Source organism: Euprymna scolopes, chromosome 6 (assembly GCF_053919585.1).
Source record: "Euprymna scolopes isolate OS-2025 chromosome 6, ASM5391958v1, whole genome shotgun sequence".
Taxonomy (NCBI): Eukaryota; Metazoa; Mollusca; class Cephalopoda; order Sepiida; family Sepiolidae; genus Euprymna; species Euprymna scolopes.
Window position 1 is genome coordinate 116736837 of NC_136487.1, and position 15196 is coordinate 116752032.

Sequence of the window (15196 nt, forward strand, 5' to 3'; positions counted from 1 at the left end):
TTATACATGACTCACCCACCAACATTTATTATCTTTGATTTATTGCTATTCAATCATATGCTTCAAATGTGCACCTGCATTGCAAGAACACTGCGATGCAACATGCAAAATGAACAGTAACTCAGACGACTTTTCTCTTTTGGCACTGCCTTCATTTTTGCAGTGATGGCCCTCTACAGTTAAGAAATTTTCTACAGATTGTTTCGATAGGCATTATCTTTAAAGTAACCTTGCAGATAGAAATCTGGGAAGTCCATTCAAGATGGCAGCTCCTACTGATGAGACAGTCACCAAAATGTCCCTGTAGCCATTTAAATGAATCATTTGAAGTGTGGCTAATTATAAAAATGAGATGAACTTCTGTGCAGCAGTATATAATGAAGACCATCGTACAAAATGAAAAATAAAACCTTATTCATAACGACAACGAAAGAGTCTATTCGATTACCTACACAAATAGATGGAAGAATGTTGGACAATGCCCAAGTACAGAAATAAAAAGTTAGATAGGAGAGGAAAAGGGAACATCTTTCCTTGTTACTTTCAGGATTCTCTCTGCTAACTGTCTGTGATTCTCAAATGGGCTCATCGGGGGACAGATCACATCAATACGCCCTGCAAGCTGATTGGTCAGTGTGTAACCAAATCACCTAGCAGGGACAGTTCTCCATATGAGAAAATAAATATTTACTTATGACTGCTACAGATTTGTGCTGCCCTGTTGAAACTATTATTCATCCTTCCCAATACCTCCACATCTGCTCACATGAAACTTCTTTATGACTACTACATAGTGCTCAATATTAATCAGTGCAGAGGTGCACATTTGCTGCATATTATTGAGAATCCATAAAATAAAGACTGTTGGACATTCATAACTGAAACTTGGTTTACAAGTCAGAGATAGACTGAAGTTTATTTTGCGTCAAATATGATTAGATTATAGTGCCGCTCCTGGCTACAAGCACTGTATTTCGGTGATGGTAACATCTTTGAAAAATGCCAAGAATGATGTTAACAATTAATATAAATTGTCGAATGAAAAAGATGAATAAAAACATGAATGTTATGAATGGGTCACCAGTTAGCAAGAGCTAATTCAACAACGGGAATTTTGGAATGAAAGTAAGAAGACATGAATTAACAAACAAAATATATTTTTATCAGCAATTTTACAGAAATGTAAAATATACTTTGAAAGATCAAAGTCTGTTGAGAAGTTTTAAAGTTCTTGAATAAGAAGTAGGCAAAAAACACAGAAAGTTTATTTCAAAATTTAGTTGTGTGTGTGTGTGTGTGTGGATGTGTGTGTGTGGATGTGTGTGGATGTGTGTGTGTGTTTGTGTGTGTGTGTGTGTGTGTGTGTGTGTGGATGTGTGTGTGTGTGTGTGTGTACCTTCTTGGTGACTGTGTTCACTGGAGATATAGCAGCAGGCTTAAAGAAATTTAAGCATGGCACATTCCAATCGTCAAGGATGAGTGTTATTGACATAGAGACTCAAGACGCATCACATCACAGGTTCCTGCTGCCTGGAATGAACTCTGACTTTCTGTTCACAAAGACACTGTTTTATAGGCTTGTTTAATTTCACACCAGATTGTTACTTTTCAATCTTGAAACGATTTTTATTGGTTAGAAAATATTTAGAGTTCCCACGTTGCTGTGAAAACTGACTTGTCTTTTGAGGAGATGAAGAAAGCTAATCCTAATCAAACTGAGAAAGAAAAACGGTAGCAATTAAAGGCATTTGCTTTTTTAGTATTCGTGAAAATCACTTAATGATTCAACTGGCATAATATTGCAGAAAAGGATTGAGAATTTTATTAACGATTCCATGGGTGACATTTTGGGGTGCCCCCCCCCCTCCCGAACAAAAATATGCATAGAAAAAAGTACATTTAGTGAAAATTAGTTCTATTTTCTTTTTAGGTTGTGTTTTTGGGGTTCAGCTAAAATAACCTTCAATACAGATCCATACTATTCTCGATAATTTGGCTGAATTCATTATTATATGATAAAAAAAAAATGTCATTTTCTGTTTGACTTAGTGATTACAATGGAAACTAGTGACGATGGTAACTGTATATTCATTCAGTGTCTCCTTTCTTATTAAGTCTCCTTGCTATTGCTTAGGCTTTTTCTTTTTTTCTTTTTTTTAATAAGTTGGTTCATTCTAAGTATGATATTTTTGTTTTCATTTTTGGAAGAGTTATACTAGGGGAAAAGGAAGACAATCCAAAACTAATGCTTATTTGCTAACTAAGCATTTTTGGTAATTAAAGACCAGTTCAATTAAGTAACAAAATATCACAACAGAAACATTAAATTTTTTAAATATTTTGATACTTTTTTTTTTTTAACACGCATAAATTTTGTATTGTCTCCCCTTTCCGCTAATATAACCCTTCTGAATATGAAAACAAACAAACAAAAAAAAATATACTTTCGGCGAGTTAAAGTACATAATCATAAAAGTCTCTTCCCTATTATATACATATGTAAGATCTTCATTCGGCCAAAGATCTTTAGTCGGCAATTCTCCAGAATAGTCTCTCATTTTGTTGTTAAAAAAACAAACAAAAAAACCCGCACACCCACACACACACAAGAGGGAGGTAACTTAATTTGTAATAGATTGGTTAATTTTAATAGCGATTTGAACTATTACAGTTTGTTAACATTTTCTCAAAACAATATGGTTGCACAATTTGAAGCATGAACAACAATTTGTAAAGTATTAAAAATGTGAAAACTATTACCACTGATTCCTGCATTTGATGAGGACACACTTATTTGGACCACAATCAGTGGTGTACAAACCTATCAGCATCCAATTTTTGGGAGGAGAGGGTGGATCATCGTATCAAAATCACTTTTTCATAATATTTCTCAGTTTTAATCATTGAATTTTTGATATTATGTTTCTAAATTTTTTAGATGAGGATTGAATATTCATATTATTTGAATTCTTCAGGCTACTGTTTTCATCTTGAGTGCCATTTTCACAATGTTTTGGTTGATGTAACTTCCAACCTTCATCAGGTGTATTTTGTCGAACTCTGGAATCTTTCTGTTGAACTCTGAGATCTGCACAAAATTTTGAACAGAACACTTTATTTTATCCACGGGAGTAAAATGCTTTCATTCCATCTGCCATAACTGGATAGAAATCCTAAGTAATTTGCAATTGTATCATAAACCTATGGCGTAGTGGATAAAGTACTTAGTATAATTTAGTTGGAGGCTAAAGGTTCAATCCTCGGTGTGTGTGTGTGTGTGTGTGTGTGAGACTCAATAAAACAATTCCCAATTACATAGGATTTCTACCAAGTCATGGTTGACAAAATGAGAGCACGCTACCTCCATGGATTAAATAAGGACTTTCATTCGAAATTCCATACACATTCTTGAATTTGACAGAAAGATCCCCAAGTTTGATAAGATATCTCTGAAGAAAGTTGGAGGTTACATTGACCGAAACATTGTGAAAATGGCGCTCAAGATGAGAATAGTAGTCCAAAAAATCTAAATGATATGTTGGTTATATAATCAAGGAGTTACCCCCACCCCATCTGTGGTATTATCAGGACTCTATGCGAAACTGGAAATAATGCATGGCTAAGTGATAAAAAGATTACATTTCGTTTTGTAGAAGACATATAGAGCTATAGCAAATCAAAAAAATCGAAAAAATGTCTACTCTTTGCTGCCAGATATCAGATTGTGTAGAGAAAGCAACACAAGAATTACTTCTCTGCAATGTTTGGATGCATTTGTGAACAATGTTCAGTTTCAACACGTTTAGAAATAAATTTGTGAGTTAAGAGTTTTATGTAAAATCTGAAATTGAAAGAAATATATATAAATATATATAAACATATAAATATATAGATAAAGATAAATATATAAATATATAAATATATAAATAGATAAAGATAAATATATAAATATATATAAACATATAAATATATAAATATATAAAAAATATATATAAACATATAAATTATAAAGATGTTTTTTTTTTCGTATTAAATGACAAAATAGATCTTTTGAAAATCTCCATTTTCAACAATCAATTGACTGTGAATAACATTTCAATGCACAGTAAATTACAGATTCTACACCTCCAAGAATTGGCTATTAATCTTGGCAATCTATTGAATCCTTTAAAAATTTTCAACCAGCTTTCTGACAAATTGGAATATTATTATTTTTGCAATTCACATAAATATCATTTACAAGACTTGTTGGACATATTCTAGGAACTCAGCAGGCATTTTCTTTCTTGGCTGCTGTGTTTACATATTACCGTTTACAGTTATCTCCCTTGTAAAAAAAAAAATGGGACTCTATTTTAAACAATTGTCATTTAAACTATAAAAATAAAATCCAACGTGGAAAATTAATATTTAAATTTTTAGTTAAAACTTCATGTTTGGATATATTATTTTGAAAACTGAATACTTTTTGATAACTTTTAAAATGTAATTTCTTATTCAAAAATAATGAATAATCAATAATTTTTCACACACACACACACACACACACACACACACACACACGCACACGCACACACACACAACCAAAAATATCACAAAAAAACTTGCATAATTTATAATTCTAACTAGAAAATATCGTAATGCTTAACTCCCTTCTTTTTTGAGTGAGTTACTGAATAAAAAAAGAAACGTTTTATTCTGAATCAAACTTTTTGTTAAGGTTAAATGAATAAATCTCGGTGAAAATTTACAAAAGAACTAAAGTCATATCATAAGAGATATATAATTCTTGAGGTAGCTCATGTGTATGCGTGTTGAAATGATGTATAACCATTAAGTATTTTTTGTTTGTACTTTAGATTGGCATTAGTAATTATTTGTTTATATGTTTCGCTGAAAAACCATAAAAATTCTGGATTCTCTCCCCTTTTTTCCCATTTGGAACTCTTTTGTAACTGAAAACAAATAATTATTAGTGACATTCTAAAGTGTACAAGCACCTACCATTATGAGTACATTTTTTGACATAGTTTCTCAAGATATCTTGCATGAACACTGAAAATCCAAGATATCTAGAAAGTAATTAATGCAATTGTTCATGCTAGTTTTTGTTAATATGTGGCTCCTCAGATAATGTGACAACATGGCGGCTGGGCATTGGTTGATTAAGTCATATTAATATGTTGTTTAAAATAAATTTTTAAAAACACTTTATTTTAATAATGGATATTATAATTATGTTTATGATTTACAAAACTCATCATGTCAAAATAATTAGAACTATTCATTCTATTTTGTTGCTTTTTGTTATTCTTTTTTCAAATTTGATTCAACTTAAAAATTTATAAGCTGTTATATATCTTCCATTACTGAACATAAGTTTTCTATGTTATCCTTACGGATAATACAGAATTAAAGATTTTTATTATTTTGCTATCTAATTTACATATGTGTTTATCGTATGCATGATCACATTATGTAAATTAGTTCAAAAGAGAACTACACTTTCTCTTAATGCTTGCAGAGATTTTAAGAAATGTTAAGAAAGTGATTTAACCAACATACAGTGAGAGAGAGAGAGTTAGAGAAACATATAGATATCTGAAAGAGAGAGAGGGGGAGAGAGAGAGAAACAAGTGACTTGTTCAGTTAATTTACGGTTTATTAAAAGAATTAAAATGTTTATTTTTTTGGAAATATTTGATCATATATTTTGCATGATTAAAATACATAAAGAAAAAACTCTTATGGAAACAAGCATTGATTAACGGAGCTTTGATATGATAAATTTCTAGAATGATTTTCATTTTATTTAAAATTTTTTACTGATGCCTTATATTTTAAAATTTTTGTATGGACATTAATTTTTATATTATTATTATTATTATTTTTTTAAACACAAAGCAATTTTTTAAAAATGTTTCTTTTATGAACGAATTTAAAAACCAACTTATTAAAAAAAAAGAAAAAACTGGTATTTTTCCCTGCCTGTCATTATTGCCTCTGCAGTATATCACAACTTTACCACATTGTTTCACGTCTTTATTTATCTGGTCATTGGCAGATCTGACAGATAGAAACAGTTTTTTGTGGAACATGTAATCATTTTTTTCAACATATTTCTTAATTCTTATTCATATTAAAAATATTGTCAACGTTAAAATACAAGAGAAATTTTAAGATTCCTAAAATGATTAAAAATTTTAAAAAATGTCTATTCACTAAAAAAAGCAGTTTAATAAACTTAGTGTAATAAATGTCAATCTCTATAGTTCGTAACTGTTTCAGATTGTTTTTTGTTTTTTTTTAGATAAGGATAGATAATTTGGATTATTTGGATTATTATTCTCATCTTGGTTGTTATATTCACAATATTTCAGCCCATGTAACTTCTAACCAACTTCAAGCACTTCTTTTCAAACTTGAAAATCTTTTAGTCAAACTTGAGGATGTTTATGTTGAACTCAAGTAATAAATAAGGTGATTGCGTATAGAAGGGTAAGTAGATTTTCAGCTTCAGACAAACAGATACTTAATCTCCATTTATTATATAAAGGACAGTTGTCTGTGTGCATGTTTGGCTAAAAGTTAAAAAAAACAAACTACAAAACAAAGGCCCACAAAGTTGGTATATTCTACTTCAACATTGTATGTTATGAAGAGTATCTCAAATTTAGAAAAAAAAATGATTTATTTCTTGACCATAAACTAGCGAAAATTTAGTTGAGGATGAGGGGGGGGGGTCTTTTTTTCCAGCCTCCAAGTAAAGGGAAATAACTCTGATTTTTTTTTTTTTTTCAGCAAAGTTAATTACCTTATGCTGACTTATTCCTCAAGTTGTCTGTGCATATGTATGTTCAGAGAGAGGAATGGGCTGGGTGTAAGGGGGAAGGGAAAAACTGGGAAGGAGAGAGAGAGAGAGAGAGAGAGAGAGAGAGAGAGAGAGAGAGAGAGAGAGAGAGAAAGAGAGAGGTTTTGATAGAAATATATTACATGTTTACTCTAGGCAACGTCGGGTAGTCCAACTAGCTTTTAATAGATAATAACCGTCAAAATGAGAATAATAGTCCAGATAATCCAAGGCATAAATATTAACTATTTAAAGAAACATTTCCTACAATAATAATAATAATTATTATTATTATTACTATTATTATTACTATTATTATAATAATATAAATACTGTAGTTAATTTTAAGATTGTGATTGATTACAGAACAATATTTTGGGTTGCCTTTCTTATTACTCATCAACAACCAAATCCACACTGAATGCCTTCTTTTGTCAGTCTGACACTGATCCCTTAATTCTATCATTCTATCATTCTATCATTCTGTGATCATTTCCTCAAGACGAGCTTCCGGCTTCATTTATGGTCAAACCCATTGGCTTTTATTTTGTGTTTATTTATCCCTTCTCCCCACCCCACAATCGCCACCACCACTACCACCTTGTGTATATGTGTGAGTGTTATTTCTACTGGATATTATAAAGGTTTCTGCAATACATTGTTTTATCATACTTATAATTATTGATAATAATACTGACATCAAACATCTTGGAATTATTATGTTTATTTTGTTTGTATTTTTAAAATATTTTATTTGATGAGTTATCCAGATGATTGTTATTGCCTTTGTTTTGGTTAACTTCTACTCCCTCTATTGAGAAAACAATTAAATAAAGGAGTAGGGTTGTGTTACCTCCCTTGCTTTCTCTGAAATTTCAGGACTCCATATTTGATTTTTTGGTTATTTTTAATAAAACAGCTGACTTTCGACTTCCACTTTCTGTTTAGCAGAAGCCTTGCCAAGTATTACATATGCATATAATAAGGAAGAGACTTTTATGATTAATACTTACTAGCGATGGGACGATTTCAATATTCCTCCCAATTCCGATACAATTATCGATTTTGATTCTTTATAAATATTTAACTATAAAATTGTTATTTTTCCCTGACTACCACAAAAACATACGTTAAATATGCAGATATTTTCTCGGACATAAAAACACATTTGCAACCGATGATGAATAAATCTTAATTTTACTGGTAGTTTAAAATCAATAAATGTTTCTTATTTTATCATTACTACCAGCAGTGGAAGATTTTGGTTTGAACAAAATTAAATTAAGAAGACAATTAAAAAAAATCGGTTTTGGCATCGAAAATTGGCACAAATCTTTGCGATTCCAATACCACAATAAGTTTTGATTTCTCTTATTCCTGATTTCGATTAATCGTCCCAACACTAATACTTACATAATTCAAGTTTATTTTTTAAATGCTAAAGTGTAACGCTTGTTCTGATACTATACTGCACCTTTTCTGACCTCGATCAGTAGAGGAGAGAAACTTCTAGATTGGGACAATTTTAATTTTTGTTCCTATCCAGATTGCCCCTTTTTGTGGAGCTGGATTTTCTCCACATTAAAAACCGACCTTGTGTCTAACTCTGCCCTCGTGGGGATGCAAGTAAATAGATCCATTAAAAAAATATATAGTCTTTACTTTGAAATGATTATTTGTTAGAATGTTTTTTTTCATTTTTTATAAAATATTTATAATCCAAAAATATTTTTAGTGTTTATTTGAAAAAAAAAAAAAAAATTTTTAATTTGAAATTTTTAAATATTTGATATGATTTGTGACAGACTTCTTTTTTAAAGTAAACTTTTAAAAATATGTTTAGTATATAAAATCATTCCGAAAAAAAATTTTTTTTTCAAAGTCGAGGTTTTTGCCTGAGAATAAAATCAAGACTAAAAAACTATATTTCGATTATGACATATTTTATTAAAAAACTGGCGTTTATATTGTACCTAAAATATAGTATTGCTTTCAAAAGACTTTAAAAAATGACTTCGGTGCCATCAGCTAGAATCGAAACCAAAAGATTTAGTGCTCCTGTCACGTTTGCTACCCCTTCAGCTATCGATAGATAGATAAGAAAGATTTAAATTTAAACCGCTTAAAGCTATGAATGAATTTGCACATGCGCAAAACTAATAGAAATGTCGCCAAGTTGAAATGAACATTTTGCATTTCAACTTACTGACATATTTTGGTATGCGTTATTCATCCATCCAAACAAAGATTTTACTCATTATAAACCATCCTTGGTGTATGATTACTATTTCCTGTTAATTTCGGTGTTATGTGACCAGTAGTTTAAGAGTTTATCGGTTAAATATTTACAAACGCACCACACTCATACATACATTTACTGTTTCATTTATATAGATTAAAACCATTTTAAAAAATATATATTTTGAAAATAAAACCAAATCAAAGCAGAAACATTTCAAAGTAAAGACTATTTTTTTTAAAGTAGATTTTTAAACTTAAACTTGAATTACATAAATGTTAATCCGAAAAAACTTTTCCTCGTTGTACACTGGCAAGACTTTCACTAAACAGAACGCAGAAGTCAAAACAAAAAAAAAATCTGTATTGTTTAAAATAACCATTTTTTTTTTTAAATATAACAGGTTTATAATTTTGCATGTACCAGTAAATATTTTATGACTAACATATTTAATGTTATAGTATTTTTATTTATTAAATATTTAAATATTTGACATTATGATATTTTTATTTATTAAATATTTGATATTATGGTATTTTTATTTATTAAATATTTGACATTATGATATTTTTATTTATTAAATATTTGATATTATGGTATTTTAATTTATTAAATATTTGATATTATGGTATTTTAATTTATTAAATATTTGATATTATGGTATTTTTATTTATTAAATATTTACTACTATGGTATTTTTATTTATTAAATATTTGATATTTTGGTATTTTTATTTATTAAATATTTATTATTATGGTATTTTTATTTATTAAATATTTAATATTATGGTATTTTTATTTATTAAATATTTGATATTATGGTATTTTTATTTATTAAATATTTAATATTATGGTATTTTTATTTATTAAATATTTGATATTATGGTATTTTTATTTATTAAATATTTAATATTATGGTATTTTTATTTATTAAATATTTAATATCATGGTATTTTTATTTATTAAATATTTAATATTATGGTATTTTTATTTATTAGATATTTAATATTATGATATTTTTATTTATTAAATATTTGATATTATGGTATTTTTATTTATTAAATATTCGATATTATGGTATTTTATTTATTAAATATTTATTATTATGGTATTTTTATTTATTAAATATTTAAATATTCAATATTCTGGTATTCTTATTTATTAAATATTAAATATTACGGTATTTTTATTTATTAAATATTTACTATTATGGTATTTGTATTTATTAAATATTTGATACTATGGTATTTTTATTTATTAAATATTTAAATATTTATGAGTATTGTATTTTTATTTGTTAAATATTTTATATTATGGTATTTTTATTTGTTAAATATTTTATATTATGGTATTTTTATTTATTAAATATTTAATATTATGGTATTTTTAATTATTAAATATTTGAATATTTAATATTATGGTATTTTTATTTGCTAAATATTTAATATTATGGTATTTTTATTTGCTAAATATTTAATATTACGGTATTTTTATTTGGTAAATATTTAATATTACGGTATTTTTATTTATTAAATATTTAATATTATGGTATTTTTATTTATTAAATATTTAACATTATGGTATTTGTAAGACTGCTATTTTCATTGGAGTTGTCTAGATTGTCTACTTGGTCATGGCTGATCAGCTGGGGAATATAATCTGCACTTAAAACTAAACGAAACTTTCCTGTGCAAAGTTTCTTTCTTAGAACTACCCGTCTGTGGAACACAATATTACAGGGCTGCTTCCCAGCTGATTGCAACATGGTCGTTTTCAAGTCTAATATAAACAAGTTCTTGTTGCGCCATAATTAAATGCTTTCCAATTTCCACCATTACTGATCATTATGGTGTTGTCTCACTGGTCACCTGATACTGATTACACTCATTAATCCTTATCCTTGATAGCCCTTTGAGTCTTGATAAGCTGTTACCTTCTAGTAAAAAAAAATTTAAAAAATACACTCGTTGATTAAATAAAGTGTTCAATTTGAAATTTCAATACAGGTCCTTGATGACTTGAGTTTATTTGAACTCCCATCTGCTGAGGTTGAAGGTGCCCAAATTGGAGTCAGTTCTGCATTGCGACTACCTCCAGTGATACTGGCGTGTTGAACATATACACATCCCAGTTGCGGGTAAATGAGATAAAAGCAGGTTGAAAAGGTTTCGAATGATTCGAAGATGACCTCAAACAACGGCACGACAAAACTAATGGAATTTCATGGCAAAAAGTCACACTGTTCAACCGCGGCCAACGCGCATGTCTAAGAAACATGTTCAATAAAGAAGTACAAGAAATAATCCCTCAAGTTCAACAAAATAAAACTGAAGAACGTTAAAGGTTTCATCAGTCAAATCGCTGCGAATATGAGAACTAAAACGGGAATAGACGTCCAAATAAGGAGAGCAATCAACTTTAATGGTGTTTCTAAATCATCTTTGTCTTTTTTATCCACCTTCGTTCCATGAGACGGAATGACAACATGATCAAAGCAAACAAGAGATGCTTCGACTGAAGAAGTCATCAGATTATGATAATCTCCAATCAGAATCATTCAAGATTGTTTTTGACTAGAAATATTATATAATGAACATTTATCTTCCAAATTATGACCATATAAACATTTCTCATTTTAACTATCACCACACCTTACATTCTACACGCTTCTCACTTTGACTACAACCACATCTCCAATTTGAACCATATACACTCCTCCTACTCATAAATCCCTCATTCTGACATATTTCCAAAAGGACCTTATACACACTTTCAATTGTTTCAATATACACACATCCAAATGTGACCATATACACATTTCCAATCATAATATTATACACACTTCCTATTCTAGCTATATACACACCTTCTATTCTGACCATGTACACACTTTCAATTTTGACTATATACACACCTTCTATTCTGACAATGTATACACTTTCAATTTTGACTATATAGACACTTACCATTCTGGCCTAATACACACCTCCCATTCTGACCACATACGCAGATTCCAATCCGATCATATACACAAATCCCAATCGGATCATCTACATACATATATATATAAACCTAACCTATCATTCTGACCATATCCGCACATTACATTCTGTCGATGTACATACCTCTCATATTGTCAATATACATACATCCTTTTCTGACCATATATATACTTCAAATTCTATTTTACATCCTATTCTACCAATATTGCCACCTCATATTGACACGATATACAAACTTCCCATTCTAACCATATCCAAACCTTCAGTTCTGACCATTTAACCCTAACCCTAACCTCTCATTCTGACCAAATCTGCACATCAATATCCACACTTTCTATTCTGACTATAAACACATCTCCTAATCTTAGTATATATGCAGCGCACATTCTGACCATATACACACATACCATTCTGACCATATACACACATACCATTCTGACCATATACACACTTCAAGTTTTGACCATATACACACCTCCTAATCTGACCATATACACACCTCCTAATCTGACCATATACACACCTCCTAATCTGACCATATACATACCTCCTAATCTGACCATATACATACCTTCTAATCTGACCATATACACACCTCCTAATCTGACCATATACACACCTCCTAATCTGACCATATACACACCTCCTAATCTGACCATATACACACCTCCTAATCTGACCATATACACACCTCCTAATCTGACCATATACATACCTCCTAATCTGACCATATACATACCTTCTAATCTAACCATAAACACACCTATTATTCTGACCATATACACACCTCTTATTCTGACCATATACACACCTCTTATTCTGACCATATACACATCTCTTATTCTGACCATATGCACACCTCCCAATCTGACTATATGCATACATCCTATTCTGTCAATATCCACACCACACATTCCTACTATGTACAAACCTCCTATTCTGACCGCATACACACTTCCCCATCTTACCATATACAAACCTCCCAAATAATCCATATACAACTCTTTGAAATAGACCATATACAGACTTTCTATTCTGACTATACACACAGCTCCATTTGGTCAGTAGCCAGGAGATTTTACCCTCATGCTAAACCACCTGAGACATTGAGCGCATAAGACATCCAAAACCCTACCAATGACATGCTTCTGATAGAATCGGCTGTAAGAATTCTTTCTTCTAATTTGCTTCCACACATCCATCTAATAATGGCACAGTTATTATGCCACAGCGTTGCAAATCAGAAGCATTTGAGGTCTGTATCTCCTGCAAAATGGCAGCTAGAAAAGATAAAAATATAAAACGATAAAAAACAAATGATGATTGTTTTTATTTCTTTTTATTTCAGTATTTCTTGTTTTCTTTTTAATTTTTAAAGTTGAAATGTTTGTAAAATCCTATTTTTAATGTGCGTGATTAATATGCAGTGTTTTAGGATGAAGACAAAAATTAAAATGACATTATTTTAAGTAGAAAAATTTACTAAAATTTTAAATTGTTGAATCATACTTTTATGCATTTATTGTATTATAGCTCCTTATAATTGTATTTTTATAACACTCTATAATTATTATATTATTATTTCCTACAATTAGTACATTATTTTGATTATTATATTTTAGTCATTATTATATTATGTATTTTACACTTCACTGGTGCAAACATAGATACATAGCTATTTTGCTATATCAAAACTCTTCAGTGAGGCTACAGCTAGTGAGTGTTTCAAGCCACAATTGAAAACCTGACCATTTGGTCAGTAGCTAGGAGATCTTACTCTTAAGCTTAACCATAAGCAGTTGCCACAAAAGTAAGAGAAATCATATTTTTATATGATACATTTTTTTATTATATATGATATATAAGATATATTTTTAGATTATCGACTACCTAGAGAGCTCAATTCTTTTATACAGAACAATGTTTTATGCTAAATGGCAATAGTTATCTATGTTTGTTGAATATGTAAGTGCTCCTAATGTTGGAAAGGGATGACAATCATCGCAGACAGAACTGATTTGTATAGTTTTGCATTTTTGAATATGTAATAATATTCATATGCAGCAGACATAACCATTATGAATAGTTCAAGTTGTGCTATATTATTATTATTATATATATATGACAATAGAATGTTTGTTTCATTATTTTGACTCTTGAATATATAGAAGTTAACATCTTATATGCTTTTATATATAGTTATGTGGTTCTTGATGAACTGTGTTGGATATATACTCAAGAGTCAAAACAAAGAATATTCTCTTGTCATAGCCCTAGTTATCTTCAATAATAAAGCAGATCTTTCCAGCTATGATATATAAAAAAAAAAAAACAAATCCAGTGTCGAAAATGGTTTTTAGTTCATATTTCCAAGATATATCATTTCTGTTCAACTCGGATATGAAAAAAAATCCTGTGTAAAAATTTTTTACTTCGGTTTCATATTCTATTTTGGCTTCAGATTGAGTCATTTTTTTTTGTTGTTGTTGTGGGAGTGTAGCAATGAAATTATCGTCTGACCTTTGTAATGAAACATTTAATCGCTGCTTGATTAAATCATTGAAACATAAAAACAATAATAAAGTCACTTGTGTATAATATTACATAGTTGTTCTATTTGTTCAAAGGAAAATTAATAGAAATAGAAATGGGGGAATGACAAAGAAAATTTTACAAATTGGATTTATTCTTTAAAAGTGTAATTTGCCTGTTGAATCTTTTTTTTTTTTTTTTTTTTTTTTTTTACTGACTCTGGCATGTAGTCCCATAGGAAAAAGAAAGTTTATGCACAAAACCTTCTGCAATTTAATTAGCAACCATTATCTATGATAGGCCTCGAATTCTTGCCACCTTCATTGGGGAGAAAGAGTTCAAAATGGCAGATATCAAAATGACCCGTCTAATCATAAAATAATTATTTCCTTTGCAACAATACATTGCATCAACTATTTTGATTAAAATTTTTGTAATAATGAGAGTGATCAGTTTAATATTCACCATTTTGAAAATGCTCATTCCTTTAAAAAGTGATGACCAGAACTTGAGGCCTGCCAACCATTTTTTTTTTTGCTCGTTAGATCCAACCAAGTTTAATACAAAAGATTTC

The 15196-nt window shown here is 29.4% G+C and overlaps 1 protein-coding gene across 49 annotated transcripts in view; it reads left to right on the forward strand.

Moving 5' to 3' along the window:
* LOC145277904 (phospholipid transfer protein C2CD2L-like) overlaps positions 1-15196 on the forward strand; it is a 653079-nt gene that overhangs the window by 616285 nt on the left and 21598 nt on the right. For 3 of the 49 annotated variants that reach the window (XM_080129956.1, XM_080129955.1, XM_080129952.1), the window contains one exon: positions 2050-2586. The exons of the other annotated variants lie outside the window; for them this stretch is intronic. In XM_080129956.1, the coding sequence (XP_079986082.1) occupies positions 2050-2114 (65 nt within the window). In that variant the 3' untranslated portion in view covers positions 2115-2586. Of the gene's footprint in view, positions 1-2049; positions 2587-15196 lie in introns of those variants that run through there. 49 annotated transcript variants of the gene reach the window in all.